The 16,990-nt window shown below is 41.8% G+C and overlaps 1 protein-coding gene across 1 annotated transcript; it reads left to right on the top strand.

Annotated features, from left to right (window-relative positions):
• The first annotated feature begins 773 nt into the window (after positions 1-773).
• C3H5orf15 (chromosome 3 C5orf15 homolog) lies at positions 774-13,658 on the top strand. The gene is made up of 3 exons (XM_030869637.2): positions 774-935; positions 9,883-10,403; positions 12,161-13,658. Exons 1-3 carry the CDS (start codon positions 809-811, stop codon positions 12,290-12,292), a joined length of 780 nt encoding a protein of 259 aa, XP_030725497.1. The 5' UTR covers positions 774-808; the 3' UTR covers positions 12,293-13,658.
• Positions 13,659-16,990: the final 3,332 nt, after the last annotated feature.

The raw sequence follows: 16,990 nt of genomic DNA, 5'->3' as shown, positions 1-16,990 counted from the left end.
TATGGACAGGTACTAAGTATTTGTTGAAGTAATAAATGATTATGGGGAAATGTTAAAAATAGAACACTTAACCTAAAATACCACCAACCTAAAATCCCACCACCCACTCAACATTTATTTCCTTTGCCTTTTCTCATTTTTGGTTGCATTGGGTCTTTGTTGCTGTGCACGGGCTTTCTCTAGTTGCGGCGAGCAGGGGCTACGCTCTGTTGTGGTGCTCAGGATTCTCATTGCGGTGGCTTCTCTTGTGGAGCACAGGCTCCCTGCGCGTGAGCTTCAGTATTTGTGGCTCATGGGCTCTAGAACGCAGGCTCAGTGGCTGTGGCACAGGGGTTTAGTTGCTCCGCGGCATGCGGGATACTTCCTGGACCAGGGCTCGAACCCGTGTACGCTATATATTGGCAGGCGGATTCTTAACCACTGCGCCAGCAGTGAGGTCCCCCTTTGCCTTTGGGAGGGGGAGGGCAGTTACTTCTCTTTTGGGATCAGTCTATTACACGGATACTCCTTCTAAAAATGTTCTAAAAGTTATTAGCTGATACTAGCCCATCACGTGGGAAGAAGGGGCTCGTTCTGACTCTCTTCACACCTTACACAATACATCCTTAGCTTGCAGCCGAGTTCCTGGTGCTTCCCTTTGCCCCAATTCCCGCTAACACTCTCCCTCATTTCCGGCTCCCAGAACCCAACTCCAGGCTGACACGTCATCACGTTGGGACGTAAACGCCTACGGCCGCGATGCCATACGCAGTGTCTGACGTCATGACGTAGAGCCTAGCAACCGCGCAGGCTCGCAGCCGAGACCGTTATGGCCGCCGCCACCCTGAGGAGGATGAGGAGCGCCCAGCAAGCGAAACTGCGGCCCAGGCCGGCCATCCAGGTCCCCGGAGGGCTGGCGCTGCCGCTGGTCCTGGCGCTTCTGCTTGCGTCCAGTGGTAAATGGGGCGTGGCGGTAGGGAGGTCGCGGGAAGACGGGGAGGGCCCGGGCGCGGGCGCGGAACGCCAAGACGGGCCCGACCAGGGAACGGGCGCTTCCGAGTGTCCGGAGCAGGTGGCGATGTCTAGAGGGGCAGGGTCTCTACAGCCCCGAAGAGGGAGAGTAGGCTGTCTGAAGGGGTCTGTGGAGGTGAGGTCTCCAAGAGGCCTGAGAAGTGGGGTTGAGAGCTGCAGGGACCCAGGCAGCGAGCGTGTAGATGGGCGGGGAGGGAGGAGTGGTGGTGGTGTCTAGAGTCTTGAAAAATGGGTTGCCACAGAGAATGGCGGTGATGCGGTCTCCAAGATCCCTTGGAGGTGTCGATTACAAACAAAAACGCACAACTGTAAGAACTGTGAGTTTATTCAGTGTCTTACTGAAGGCTGTAGCGGGGGGAGCCAGTTTCTCAGTTCTGAGAAATTGTTCGAAGAGGTGAGGCAGGAGCCAGGTTAATGGATGAATTTTTTGCTGGGAAAAAAACATGTAGTCAAACATCAAAAGATTACTGCTCATCATAAAGAACAGACATCTGAAGTTCATAATTTTAGTACTTTGTATGGGAAGACGCAAGAATCTGGGGTTATTGAAATTCTTCCTTAGGTATGCATCTTACCTGTCTAGGACCCGTGTATCCAAAACAGAATACTTCATCCTGTTTTTCTCCATCCTTAGTTCCCCTCAGATCCACTGTAGGTGGGCAACTGCAGTGGCTAATAGCTTGATTCTTGTAGAACTGGAATGGCATGCAACGTTCTTTTTTTTTCTTTACAGAGATGGGAGTTAGGAGGGTCTAGAAGAGAGCACAGAGGGGACAGGTGCTGAGGAGACAGCCGAGAGTAAGAGGTGTGGTGTCTAGAGAGAGTCCCAAGGTCAGGTGCGGGTGCCCAGGGGTTTAGCTGGGCCAAGGGAAGGCGGGGGCTTTCCAGAACGGGTGAGATCAGCGGTAAAGACGAAGGTGGGTAGGGGCACTGACCGGGCCGAGCTGATGGAATAATTTGGAGAGCGAAAGTGAAAGGAAAAGAGCTATCTTTGAGTATTGGTGCATCTGTGAGGACTGGGAGGTTCCGGGGCTTGGTAAAGAGCCAGAATGCTGGGGCGTTGGACTCCTGAGGGTCTTGGGAGGAGAAGAGGAGTTCTGGGACAAGGGAGATGCTTTGTAAACATGGTCCCCCTTCTCTGTGTCCTGGGTTAACCAGACAACCCTGCTTCATTTCAATGGATCTGTAGGATTTAAGTATTTATTTTTTAATTGAGGTATAATTGACATATTAGTTTCAGGTGTATAGCGTAATGATTTGATGTTTGTATACACTGTGATCGCACACTAAGTCTAGTTACCATCCATCACCACACATAGTTAACATTTTTTTCTTATAATGAGAACTTGTCAGATTTACTCTTAGCAACTTTCAGACATGCAGTACAGTATTATTAACTATAGTCACCGTGCTGTACATTGCATCCCCATGACTTATTTATTTTATAAGTGGAAGTTTGTACCTTTTGATTCCCTTCACCTCCACCCTGCCCCTGTCCCCGCCAACCACCATTCTGTTCTCTGTATTTATGAGTTTAGATTTTTAATTTGTTTTTATTTGTTTTGTTTTTTTAGATTCCACATGTAAATGAAACCATATATCTGTCTTCCTCTGACTGATGTATTTCACGTAGCATGTAAATGAAATCATATATCTGTCTTTCTCTGACTGACGTATTTTACGTAGCATAATGCCCTCAAGATCCATCCGTGTTGTTGCAAATGGCAAGATTCCATTCTCTTTTGTGGCTGAATGATAATCCACTGTGTGTGCGTACCACAACTTCTTTATCCATTCATTGATCCATGGGCACTTAGGTTGTTTCCATATCTTGGCTATTGTAAATAGTGCTGCACGATTAAGTATTCCTTTTCTTAGAAATGTTACATTGTGAATCAAGATATTGAAGGCTTTATTGAGAAAAGAGGAAACCTGTAGACCATGGCCTGAGACTTAGGGGGAACAAATCCACTAATAAGAATTTATAATGATTAAGCAGTATCTTGTTTAGTAGTCCCTTTTTTATTTCAGGCCAAGACATGATCCTTCTTTTTCTGCCTAAATCTTGTTTGAGTTCAGATGAAAAACAGTATAAATGGGATAGTGTTCATTTATTTGCCAACAGGGGCTGTCTAGCCATACATTCCTGTACTACAGTGCTGTGGTTACTTACTTGGGTTTCCCCAGCAGCCGTGAGGGCAGGGCACCTGGACCACCCTCCCAGAAGTGTTTGTAACTCAGTGTGAAAGAACTGTGGCCCATTTTCCCAAGGCCCTTTCATTGTTAGTAAAATATAATGAGGATTTCTCTGGTTGATGCAGATACTCCTGTTCCTAAAGTTCCTAAGTAGCATGGTTGTTTTGGTCATTTAATCATCTAAGAAAAAACTGACATTTAAGCATTTATATTTCTTGCTGGAGTGCTTAAGATACACAGTTTGGGGAATATGTAGCTGGTAACTATAGTTTCAAAAACAACTTTTTCTCTTAAGAGATGGTTGAAAATTTTCTGATGTGTGGGTAAGCAGGGTGAGTGTGGAGTATTAAGGTGTCCTCTTGTCTTTTTTTATTTGTTAAGGCCCCATAAACATTGCTCCAACTATACTAGGACATTTCAGGGAATGGTTTTCTTTTATTAAGTTTTTGTATATATCAATTTTAAATTCAGATTATTCCCTATTGAAAATAACTTAAATGAAAACTAACATGTATGCTTTTAATAGGGAAGCAGCTCCATTGTAGTACAGTGTAGCATGTGTAAAGCTTTGGGTAATATAAATGTTTTTTGTAAGCGTGCCTTATGGTAAAGTGATTTCAAAGTAATTACTCTTGTAATAAGAAAATTAAAGTCTAGCTAGAATATATTGCATTCCAAACTTCAAGTAAGCATAGGAAGTTAGAAAGTTTCTATATCAGATTTATTTAAACTTGTTCCATATTAGGTTTCTTAAAATTTCAGTGCTTGGGTATATTCTTGGCAATCTGTAAGACTTTTTACAGATGTTTTTGTTTTGGTAAAGTTTAAAGAAGTTAATGTAAGTGTTATTTTGGATCACTGGATGCTCACTGTCTGACCTAGTCTGGCCATGCCATTTCAAAAGTGCCTGCTTTCTACATTGACCATCATATTGCTCCTAGATGTTGCCTAAATTTATTTAATGTGTATTTAATTTTTAAGGCATTGTTTCCCAGAATTCAGTGTGTGAATGAATTCTCAGGGTCTTCTGCATTCTTGTTCGAGAAATATTGATATAGTTTATTTTAAGGCAGTTTTTAAAAAGGTACCAGTAGGAGAGAATTAAATTAAAAAATTTTAATTTTAAAGTGTTAAGTTTTAACTAGAGAGGTGATATCAAATAGGAAAGGGTAGAAATGGAACATATATCAATATGTAAAAGTCTAAAGTTTATATATATATATATATATATATATATATATATATATAAACTGAAACAAATCCGTAAAGTCAGAGTTATCACTTTGTTCTGAATACTCTTTATAGCTGACTGGATCAACCTCTTTCATTTGAAGGAGTGGCAGTCCAGGAGGTTGATCTAATTTACATCAAATGTTTCAGATGAAGTCCTAGTTTGTTTTCTTGTATATAACGTCCACGTGTTTTTTGGCTGTGTTTTGTGGCATGTGGGAACTTAGTTCCCCAACTAGGGATCGAACCCTTGACCTCTGCAGTGGAAGCGCCAAGTCTTAACCACTGACTGCTAGGGAAGTCCCAACTTCCAGATTTTTACTCCTTGAACAATATTTATTAATTCTGCTCCTACTTGGTGCTAGGTATTGGAGTTACAGCAACAAATAGGGTGATGTTGGAGATATCCTTAGAAGAGTGGCGGGGTCTTACCTGGCTGAGAACTATGAGAAAGGCTTTTCAGAGGGTGTAGTAGGTGCAAAAACGCTACTTGGGAAGCAGTGTAGGATTTGTGGTGAGAGTTGAGCATTTTCAATAAATATTTATTGAATGCCTGCTATCTGTTAAGTAGGCAGTGGGGATAGAATAGTTAGGAAGATTAGTAGGAGATAACAGCATTGAGATAATGGGGACCAGATCATATAGGATCTTATAGGCTATTATAAAGACTTTGAATTTCACTCTTGAGGGAAATGGAGAGCTACTAGATGGTTTTAAGCAGAGGAGTAACGTCATTTTAACTTAAGTTTTTACAGGATGACTCTGGCTGTTATGTTGAGAGTGGACACTAGGGGTTAAGGGAGAAGCATACAGATCATTTAGAAGGCTACCATAATAATCCAGGGGAGATTGTGGTGGCTTGGACTAGGCAGTAGCAATGGAGGGGTGAAAACTCTTCAAATTCTGCATATATTTTGAAGGCAGAGAAACAGATTGGATGTGGGGTGTTAAAATAATGACTCCAAGGCTTTTGGCTTGAGTAATAGAAAAATGGAGTTGCCATTAACTGAGAGGGAGACTATAGATAGAACAAGTTTTTGTTTTTGTTTCTTTGTTTTTTCTTTTTGGAGTGGGAAGAAAAAATGCATTTCTTTAACCTTTTCATTCTGAAATAATTGTAGATTCACTTGCAGTTGTAGGAAATAAAATACAGAAATTCTGTGTACCCTTTACCCAGTTTTTCCCAGTGATAACATCCTGCAGAACTGTAGTATAATATCACAACCAGGATACTGATATCGATACAATCAAGATACAGAGCATTAACATCACCATAAGGATCTTTCCTGTTGCTCTTTTATAGTTATCCTCACTTTCTTCCTATCCCTACTCCCTCCTGAAATCCTGGCAACCACTAATCTTTTTTATTTCTACAATTTTATCATTTTGTGAATATGATACATGGGATCATATGGTATGTAACTTTTTGGGATTGGCTTTTTTCACCTAGCATAATTCTCAGGAGATTCTTCTAAGTTGTTTCATTTGTCTATAGTTCGTTCCTTTTAATTGCTGAGTAATATTCCATGGTATGGATGTACTACACTTTGTTTAACCTTTCATCCATTGAAGGACATCTGGGTTGTTTCCAGTTTTTGGCTATTATGAATAAGGCTGCTATAAACATTTATGTACAGATTTTTATGTGAACATGTTTTCATTTCTCTGGGATAAATGCCCAGGACTGTAACTGCTGGGTTACATGGTAGTTGCACATTTAGTTTTTTAAGAAACTGCCAAGCTGTTTTCTGGAATGGTCGTCCTATTTTACATTACCAGCAGCAACATATGAGTGATCTTGTTTCTCTGCATCCTTGCCGACATTTGGCATTGTCATTATTTTTTATTTTAGCCATTCTGATAGGTGTGCAGTGATATCTCATTGAGTTTTTTTTAAAAAATTAATTAATTAATTATTGGCTGTGTTGGGTCTTCGTTGCTGTGTGCGGGCTTTCTCTAGTTGGGGTGAGTGGGGGCTACTCTTTGTTGAGGTGCACGGGCTTCTCATTGTCGTGGCTTCTCTTGTTGTGGAACACAGGCTGTAGGTGCACAGGCTTCAGTAGTTGTGGCATGTGGGCTCAGTAGTTGTGGCTTGTGGGCTCTAGAGATCAGGCTCAGTAGTTGTGGCACACGGGCTTAGTTGCTCCACGGCATGTGGGATCTTCCCGGGCCAGGGCTCGAACCCGTGTCCCCTGCACTGGCAGGCGGATTCTGTGACCACAGATTCGTAACCACTGTGCCACTAGGGAAGCCCTCTCACTGAGGTTTTAATTTGCATTTCCCTAATGGTTAACATCTTTTCATGTGCTTATTTGCCATCTGTATGTTCTTTTTGGTGAAACGTCTCTTTATGTCTTTTGCCCATGTTCTAATTGGATTGTTTGCTTTTTCACTTTATGTATTCTAGATACTAGGCCTTTGTTGGGTATGGGGCTTACAAATATTTCTCCCACTTTGTAGCTTGCCTTTTCATCCTCACAGGAAGGTCTTTCACTGAAAAAAGTTTTTAAGTTTTGATGGAATTGGGCTTCCCTGGTGGCGCAGTGGTTACGAATCTGCCTGCCAATGCAGGGGACACGGGTTCGAGCCCTGGTCTGGGAAGACCCCACATGCCACGGAGCAGGTAAGCCCATGCGCCACAACTACTGAGCCTGTGCTCTAGAGCCTGCGAGCCACAGCTACTGAGCCTGCGTGCCACAACTACTGAAGCCCGTGTGCCTAGAGCCCGTGCTCCACAACAGGAGACACCACCGCAATGAGAAGCCCACAATGAGAAGCCCTACTCTACCGCAACGAAGAGTAGCCCCCACTTGCTGCAACTAGAGAAAGCCCATGTGCAGCAACGAAGACCCAAAGCAGCCAAAGATAAATAAATAAAATAAATAAATTAAAAAAAATTTGATGGAATTCAATTTATGAATTTTTCCTTTTATGTATTTTTGGTATCAGGTCAAAGAATTTGTTGTCTAGTCCTAGATTCTGAAGATTTTGTCCTAAATCTTCTTTAAAAAATCTGTGTAGTTTTACATTTAAATTTGTGATACATTTTTAGTTAATTTTTGTAAAAGGTGTGAGACTTAGGCTGAGGTTCGTTTAGCTTGTTAATATGGTGGATTACTTTGATTTTTGAGTATTGAGCCAGTCTTGCATCCATGGAATAAACCTTAGTGATCATGGAGTATCATTCTTTTTATATATTGCAGATTTCTTTGTTTCTTTTTTTTTTTTTGGCTGCACTGTGTGGCTTGTGGGATCTCAGTTACCCATCCACGGATTGAACTTGGGCCACGGCAGCGAAAACCCTAACCACTAGGCCACCAGAGAACTTTATATTAAAGTTGATTTCTTTTTAAAAAATATTTATTCATTTATTTATTTTCGGCTGTGTTGGGTCTTTGTTGTTGCACGTGGGCTTTCTCTAGTTGCGGTGCGTGGGCTTCTCGTTGTGGTGGCTTCTCTTGTTGCGGAGCACGGACTCTAGGCACGCGGGCTCAGTATTTGTGGCACACGGGCTTAGTTGCTCCGCGGCATGTGGGGTCTTCCTGGGCCAGGGCTCCAACCCATGTCCCCCGCATTGGTAGGTGGATTCTCAACCACTGCGCCACCAGGGAAGTCCTAAAGTTGATTTCTATTTGCTAATACTTTGTTAAGGATTTTTGCATTTCTGTTCATGAAAGATATCAGTCTGTAATTTTCTTTTTCTGTAGTGGCTTTGGTTTTGGTATCAGGATAATAATATTAGCTTCATAAAATGAATTGTGAAGTGTTCCCTCCTCTGCAAGTCTCTAGAAGAGATTGTGTAGAATTGGTGTTAATTCTTCATTAAACATTTGGTAGAATTCTCCAGTGAAACCATCTGGGCCAGGAGATTTGATTTTGGGGAGTTTTAAAATTAAAAATTCAGTTTCCTTGATAGTTAAAGGGCTATTCAAATTATGTATTTTGTATGGGGTAAATTGTGGTACTTTGTGTTGTTAAGACTCTGGTCTGAAACTTTCTCTTTTAGTTGGCTTTTTATGACATTGCTCTGGCAGGGGAGGTGGGGATTGGTGCACATTACTGGCAGGTAGAGCTAGAAATCTAGGGTCTCCACTTGATCTGTGTTGGCACCTGAAGGGTGGTGGTGGTCCTGTTAGTTCTGGGCAGGGGTGGGAGTTTTGGCTCCCCTCATGGTCTGCACTGACATATTGTTGGGGGTGGCCTCATTACTGCTAGACCATGGTTAAAGTCTTGACTGTTCACTAGGCCTCCTCTGACATCATCCTATTGTGGAGGGGAAGGGGCACCTCATTACAGCTTGGTGAGGGTGGAAATCTAGGCTCCCCACTCGGTCTTTGCTGGTGTAGGTGTGAGTGGAGCCACAGTTTTTTCTATGTTGTTTGCTTGGAGTAGAGCAGTCACTGTCTAAAAGTTTTCTTTCTTGCTAGGCTGCCTCTCTCCTGATCTCCTGGCAAAAGAGAGCAGGCTTTTTGGGTGGCCCTTTTTGTCCACACCCGTGGTGTTTCCAGGTTGCTGGGCTCTTCAGCTCAAGTCTGGAATATGTGAGGTAAAAAGAAAATCCAGAAAAGTCACCACTGGGTTGTTTCTCATGTCCTCAGGTCTCTAACCACTCTGCCTTATTCTTTCCACCTTTCAGAGTCATCTTATGTTATTTTATATGTAATATGCAGGGTTTTAATTTGTTTTTAGTGGGAAGAATAGGGAAAAATACATCTACTCCATCTTCCTGGAAGCCGAAGTCAGAATTCATTTTGAACATGTTAATTTGAATGACAGACGTCTAAGAGGAGATATCAGGTAGGCAGCTGGACTTATGAGCCTAGAGTTCTGGTAGTACATGGAAGTTCTCTTTTGATGGCTTCATTTTTCTCAGAGAAATTAGGAAGTGATGTTAGCCTTTAAAAATGAGGACAACAGAGAAGGTGTTAGAAGTTTGAGGACAGAGGAAATGTGAATGGTCTGCTAAGGGAGTAGAAGGGTGAACGGACTAGGAAAATACAGTATAATTGCTGACAGCATTACATGTATATCTCAATTTTGGGCATTGAATTTAAAATGAAATAAAAAAATGAAAAAGTTAAAATGAAATAAATTGAAGCAAAAAATGAAATATTCATCAGATAACAATTGCCTTGCCAGATAGTAACAACTTAAGCAGCATAAGAGACCTACTGCATTACATAGCCTGCCACTGTAAGAAAAAGAAAAGAAAGAATAGAGAGGGGTTTGACTTTAGGTCACAGTGGCAAAGTTCACACAGAGCTTGTACCCTCTGTTTTCATTTCACAGAGGTTTGACTTCAGGACCCAGACTCTACCCCAACCCCAGAACAGAAAGACAGGTGGCTGATCCTAGCTTAGTGGAAAATTTAGGTATATGTGCTTCTAGCTTGGTGGAGATAAATTTGAAGATTTCAGTTTAATGTTCTTTATTTACTTATTTTAGCTCTATCACAGGCTGATTCGCCGAGCCAGACTGTACCGAAGTCACATGTTTCTACTCCAAATATGGATGCTTTAACAAATGAAACCAAACCTTCTGTTTCCCAAATCAACATCACTCTCCCTCACACAACTAGTACAGAAAAAAGTGGAGTGGCATCTCTGTCCCCTCATCCCTCGCCTACTACTTCTCTGTCCCAAGAGGAAGCTGATAACAATGAAGATCCTAGCATAGAGGAGGAGGATCTTCTCACACTGAATAGTTCTCCGTCCACTGCCAAAGACACTCTGGACAATGGAGATTATGGAGAACCAGACTACGACTGGACCACCAGCCCCCGGGACGATGAGTCCAATGAGGCCTTGGAAGAAAACAGGAGCTATATGGAAATTGAACAGTCAGTGAGATCTTTTAAGACCCCACCCTCAAATATAGAAGAGGAAGATAGCCATTTCTTTTTCCATCTTATTATTTTTGCTTTTTGTGTTGCTGTTGTTTATATTACATATCACAACAAAAGGAAGGTAAGTTTGGGATTTTTCACCCCCTCTAGTTGCCCTCTATAATCTCAGTCATATTTCTTATTAATACTTCTGCTGATTCAGAGTTTTTTCTTTTTTGGTCAGGTTTCTGTTGATGGTAAAATATCAAGATGTCTCATATCAGTTTATAAATTTGTGGTGTATTTTAACAAATGAAAGACAGAATGCTTTACTACATGTGCTTCTGAAAAAAGAAGCCAAAATATTTTTATTGAGCAAAACCAAAGCCCAGTGATTTTTTTAAAAAAATGTTTTGTATCTTAACTTAGCATTGCTACTTCACTGGGAGTGCTTGTGGAGAGAGATTGTTAATTTAAGACTTCTAATTTATTAAGCACTGAACTTTATGATATTTTGATAACTTTTTTCCCTGGTTGTTAAAGTATTACATGTCTTTTTTAGGGACACAGAAAAGTGTAGAAAAGAAAATATAAGCTACTACCCAAAGCTGAGCATTATTAACATTTTGGTATATTTCTGGTCTGTAAATGTGTGTATAGTTCAGACATATATGTGTATGTTAATTTTTAAATGAATTTGATTATTTCATATAGAGTTTTGTATCTTCCCTTTTACCTAACAAATCATGAGCATTTTTCATATCATTAATATTCTTTAAAAACATGATTTAATAGCTACATAATTTATTTGGCTATTTTCCTGCTGAGTATTTAGATGGTTTTCAGTTTTTGGTTCAGAAATAATATTGTGATGAACACTGCTGTACTGGAGTTGGTGTGTTGGACTACGTGAGGCAGAGGAGGCATAAATAGGACTGAATGGATAATTTAGTGTGAAGGTTCATCTGGGCACTGTGTAGTCCCAGAGCTAAATAGTTAAGCTTTTTAAACATTTAAAGGGAGATCAAGCACAATGTGCTTTTTCTTTTTTTTTTTTTTTTTTGCGGTACGCAGGCCTCTCACTGTTGCCTCTCCTGCTGCAGATGGAGCACAGGCTCCGGACGCGCAGGCTCAGTGGCCATGGCTCACGGGCCTAGCCGCTCCGCGGCATGTGGGATCTTCCCGGACCGGGGCACAAACCTGTGTCCCCTGCATCGGCAGGCGGACTCTCAACCACTGTGCCACTAGGGAAGCCCCACAATGTCCTTTTTAATACTTATTGGCCAGGAATTCTCAGTCTTGACTTTGTTGTAACTTGCTTTGTTATTCCTGGCAGCCACCTTCCCCTTTGGGACCTTGATTTTCTCACTTGCGAAATGATAGAACTGGACCAGAGAATTTCACAATGCCTTCCAGCTTTGAGAATCAGTGATTCTAATATTTTACTTGTTGTTTTGACTCAGAAAACAAGCAAACAAACCCTTTGGTTATTTGTGGTTTAGTGGTCTGTCACTAGCTCTGTAAATATTTGTAGGTGGACAAAATTTTGAATGCCAGTGATATTTTATTCCAGTGTTTAGTGTTGGACCATCTCTATTATAAATACCTAAGGGACTTGTTAAACAGGTAGGTTCCTCGACTCCACTGCAATCTACTAACTCATCTCTGAAGAGAGACGCCAGGAATCAGTCTTTAATAGGCATTCCTATGTACATTAAAAATTAAAAAGCACTGTCTCACCTTGTTTACAAGATGGAAAACAAAATAGCCCTTTTGTTGTTGACATTTTACTTTTGTATTTGGGAACCTAGGAGAGAGATACTTCACTTGTTATAAAAAACTTTTAGCATGTCCTCTATTTTCTTTTTTGCATATCTGATTTATTTTGTTTTATTCCAGATTTTCCTTCTGGTTCAAAGCAGGAAATGGCGTGATGGTCTTTGTTCGAAAACAGTGGAATATCATCGTCTAGACCAGAATGTTAATGAGGCAATGCCTTCTCTGAAGATTACCAATGATTATATATTTTAAAGCACTGTGATTTGTGTTAGCTTATTACATAATTTTATTTGCTTGACTTTTTATATGATATTGTGCAGATGTTCGCCATTGGCAGTTAGTACTTAAATGAGAGGTGGGCCTCTCTTTATTTTGCCTTGGTGCTTTGGAAGTTAAGTTTCATGAACAAGGAGTATATAATTTTTTTATCTACATTTTTAGAGTTGAATTCAATCAGGTGTCCAAAATGTGGAGCTAAGCATTACCTGTTTTTATTGTTTTAGATTTCTTTATTGTTCTTTTTCTGGAAGTGTTAGTAATGCTACTTTTAAAAGATCCCAAACTTACAATTAAATTCTAACACATCTGATACTGCTGACTCAGATTCTCTTTCTGCCATCCAAATACTGTTTCTTAAGCACACATTTCTTTGTGCTGTCAAACTGTATCTATGTAGGTAAGGATGTATGTAATAATGCTTTATATATAAGTAACATTTTTTTCTTCCAGGAAAATTGCTTTGGATATTTTTGGATAATTTATACATAATTTATTATTGCTCATTCTGACCACAATTTTAAGTAACACATTAATAAATTTGTCTAGAAATTCTGCAGTAGAGACTCTGCAGTTTGCAGTGGACATAAATAAAATGTTATAGAGAGCATTTTTTGGTTTGAATTACTGAATTAAATTTAGAGGTAGAAATTGTCATAAAATTTTAAATACGTGAATAATTGCTTTTACTTAGCAACTGATTGTAGCAAGGGTTTCTCCAAGCTTTCAAGCTAGGGGCAGAGTTTAAAATTATACCATATTTGTTCACTTGTTTTTTTTTTATAGTAAGTTTGAATAAATTTTCGGGGCCATGTCACTTAAATAATATTGTATCTAAGTCTTTCAAATTAAAATTATACCTGAATGAAGTTGTTTGTATACATGAAGGATATATGTGTATGCTGACTCTTTCTCCCCCTGTATTTGTTTTGTTTTCTTGTTCTTTTTTAATAGAAACTGGAAATGATTTACTGTATTTAATTTTAGCCTGTCTTTCTATCATAAGGAGTTGATCAATATGTAAATATGTGATTTGAAACCTGGTTGACTTCTTACAAGTGTCACGACAACTTTTTAGAAAACATAACCCCTAATATATGTTAAACACCACTCACAAAGCCAAGATGAGCCAGTGGGCATGCGGTTTGTGTAGAGGTGGAAGAGGCAGGGCAGTCCATTGTTGCTCTTGGGTGGACAATTTACTGTTATAATAAGGAAGGGAAGCAGAGTGGAAATACACCTGAACTGTTTTATTGCAGTAATTTTTTTCATATCTGAAATTGTATTATTTAATATTTTGAATAAGATTTTAAAAATAAATGGCAAAGGTATAAATCCATGATTTTATAAGTGTGTTTCATTTTAATGCTGGCATGGGGTCCTTCATTTGGGTGGTGATAGATGGGTAGTGCTGTGTCTGGGAGGAAGGTAAGCTGATTAGCTTGCTTTCATTCCTTTTAGCAATAGGACTGTGCTTCTATGAATTCCACGTACATTTCTAGATCTTACTTTAGGTCTAGTTTACTGTTATGTACTGAAGTTTATTGAAAACTGTAGCAAAGTAGGGTTGCAAAGAAAGGTAAAGCAGCTAAATCAATGTGCACTTGTAGCATCCTAGCTTCCCTGTTGTCTCTCTGTTGAAGGCCCCCCGATCCTGGAGGATCATCCCGCTTAGTGGATCTGGGGTTCTTGGGTGCTTCCGGATGGCACAGTCTTTGCTACCCATGTCCCAGTGCTGCAGTCAAGTAGCCTCTGACTTGGAGCATCAGACTGTACATTGATTTAAAATGCTGCCGGTGTCTTACAGAGGCACCCAAGCCACTGGTCTATAAATGTGTATATAATTCACACATATGTGTATGTTAACAATTTTTAGATGAATTTGACCTCTATAGCGTTTTGTATCTTGCTTTTTACCTAACAGATCCTATCATTAATATTCTTTAAAAACATTTAATAGCTACATAATTTATTTAGCTATTTTCCTCTTGAATGTTTAGATGGTTTCCAATTTTTGGTTCAGAAATAATATTGTGGTGAACATTTCTGTACTGGAATTGGTTTGTTGGGTTAAATGAGGCAAAGGCGTAAATAGGATTGAATGGCACAGATAAGACCCACATTTGAGTCTTACAGCACTAATATATCCTACTTACATGTGGTATTGTCTGCTGCCTTCTTTCAGTGTCAGTTTCTGGAGAGACCAGGAGCACTGCACCAAATGTTGGTACTAACGGCAAAATAGAAAACACTTTAGTTCCTCTTTCTGTATCTTATCTGAAAAAGAATGTGTTGAAAGTTGTGAGGCAGACAGAAACAGACATTTAGAATTTGTGCAGGCAGGCATGTCTTGACTGGGGTTTTGATTTTAGATGTGAACTCAAGAGGGTGAGTGCAAGCTCTTTGGTAGAATGTGTGCAGGAGGCGGCCCTTGCTATGGTTTGCTCCACAGAGTGTGAGCTTGAAGACTGAGACTGGCCCTTACTCAACTCTAGCCCCTTACTCAGCACTGCCTGACACCTGCTAGGCCCCTTGAAATCATTCGATGACATACTTGCGAAATTAGATGAGAAAACAGGCCCTGCACTGGCTCATGTAGTCAGCATACAGTCTAATACTACTAACATCTGGGACCTAGCACTGCAGGCAGTGGGGGAGAACCAAGATGTAGTGTGTGAGCTTTATCTGAATATCCACATTCCTACATGAGGCTAAAGCCCACATTAATTGTGTGAGATATCACCTCTTCATTCAAATCCCAGGTTCTGATCAAAGCAGCTGCTGCCCGTGAAGGTGAAGGGGATGGAGAAGGTTACTGCAGGCACAGCTGCCAGTGTTCTGGTTCTCTCTTTACCTCTCTGGCTGACTTTGCATTTTGTCTTTTGCCTTTTGCCCTCTCTCAGTCCTATCTGGTGGTGCAACAGTTTGCCTCCTTTTCAGCAGTAAGCTGAAAACGGTGTGGGAACTTCCCAGCAGAAATTCAAGAGGTTAAAAGTATCTTGTGAGGGCCAGACGTCTTCCAAGGGAGCTGAAAAGGGGGCTGTCCTGAGGTTTGAGGTCAGTCTGTAGCTAGATTCTGTTCACCTGTCGTTTTACTTACTTGACATTTACTTACTTGAGGGGAAGTTGCTAGGATAGATTGTGGAAATGGAGCTGGGGCCATTTCCGACTCCCCTCTCAAGAGCCCTGTGTGGTGGTGACCTGCTGTCTAGGCTGCTGAAGTGACTCCAGGGAGCCTGATTTTGGACCCATAAGCAGCAGCTTTTACCCACCTCTCTTCCAGCTCCCTCTTATGGAGTCCCAGACCCCTCTGCCACTATTGATGAGGTTTCAGATTTAAAAGCCCCTGCTCCTTAGGAAGCCTTTCTCTACCTAACACACTAATATTTCTGCTCTGAAACCCTATGGATCTTTCTCTCAAAACCCCAAAACTCCCTCATTTCTCTGCTGGGAAACCTAGAGATGCCGTGTTCTGGGAATCCTTTACTTCCGGCATGCCCTTCTAATAGGGCCCTTTGTGCTTCTCTCCCAGGCTACCCTTCGGAATGTAGATTGGACAGCACTCCCGGGACCCTTCCAAAGGAGGCAGTGCCTTGCAGTGGGTTAGAGCTCTGGTGGGCCCTGTGTCAGACAGTTCTGGGTTGGATTCTCACTCTAGGCCTGACCTCTAGACTCAGAGTCCCTCACATGCCATTTTGCAGCCTCCAGGGAGAGACCAAACACATTTCCTGATCCCCTGGGAGTGAGGAAGGGTCCGGGATCTCCAGGGCTAACTTGAACGTCCCTGGGCTTTGCTGAGTCTAAGGATGTCCTGGCCCACGTTGCACCTACCTGCTCTTCTAGGAAGACAGACCTGGGGAGAAATGGAGGGGAAGGAGGAGTGTGGGATGAGGTCAAGGCTGGATGACTTTGGTCTGAGCTTTGTGTTTGTATTAGCCTCCTACCTTATAAAATGGGCAACTGGTTAGCTTCCGGGTTTGTCAGGAAGAAAAAATGGATTTATGTTTGTGAAAGGACTTTGTGTACGGGGAGGAGTTTCCAGCACATCACTGACGACAGAAGAGCCAGCTTGAACCTTGGGCCCACCAAGGAGTGAGAGACCGAAGGAGCTGCTAGAAGCTGTCCACAGTCCTGGGACTGCCTGCCCAGCTCCCCCGGGGCTCGCTGGAACCATGCAGCTTGTCAGAGCTGGGTTTATACCCTGTCATCTAGGCTTGTACAACCTGCTAGGGAGCAGATGGGGCTTCCTTGGAGCCTCCCAACCCCATTCCCTCTTCCCATCCTCATCCTTTCCCTGAAGCAAGGCTAAAGGGTCCTTCCCATCATGCCCTGGGCTGTTCCCAAGAACTTTGTCTAAAGGCAGTGAGACCCAGGACCCCAGGGAGGGTTGCTTTTAGGCTCCTCAGCGTGCCTGAGCTAAGGGAGCCTGCAGCTCTGCCGGGGGTGAGGGTTGGGAGGCGTGCAAGGACGGAGGCAGGGCTTGGGAGCCGAGGTTCACCCTCAGGTGTCCACTTTCTGCCATTACCACAGCATCGCACTGAAAGCCAAACACCTGGGCTCCTTTCACTCCAGCTCTCTGCTGTGAGCTGGGGGTGCCAGTAGGTCAAGGCAGACACTGTCTCTGTCCCCATGGTGCCCTCTGTCAGGCAGAGAAGAAAAGGAATTAAGCAGTCA

The sequence above is a fragment of the Globicephala melas genome, chromosome 3 (genome assembly GCF_963455315.2).
Source record: "Globicephala melas chromosome 3, mGloMel1.2, whole genome shotgun sequence".
Taxonomy (NCBI): Eukaryota; Metazoa; Chordata; class Mammalia; order Artiodactyla; family Delphinidae; genus Globicephala; species Globicephala melas.
This window is presented reverse-complemented; position numbering and strand designations above follow the sequence as displayed.

What these genes read in the sequence shown, in the direction of transcription:
- C3H5orf15 (XM_030869637.2), top strand. Translation starts at nt 809, where the DNA reads ATGGCCGCCGCCACCCTGAGGAGGATGAGGAGCGCCCAGCAAGCGAAA. An exon ending in GCTTCTGCTTGCGTCCAGTG is followed by an intron (nt 936 to 9,882) that starts GTAAATGGGGCG and finishes TACTTATTTTAG; the next exon opens with CTCTATCACAGGCTGATTCG. An exon ending in CATATCACAACAAAAGGAAG is followed by an intron (nt 10,404 to 12,160) that starts GTAAGTTTGGGA and finishes GTTTTATTCCAG; the next exon opens with ATTTTCCTTCTGGTTCAAAG.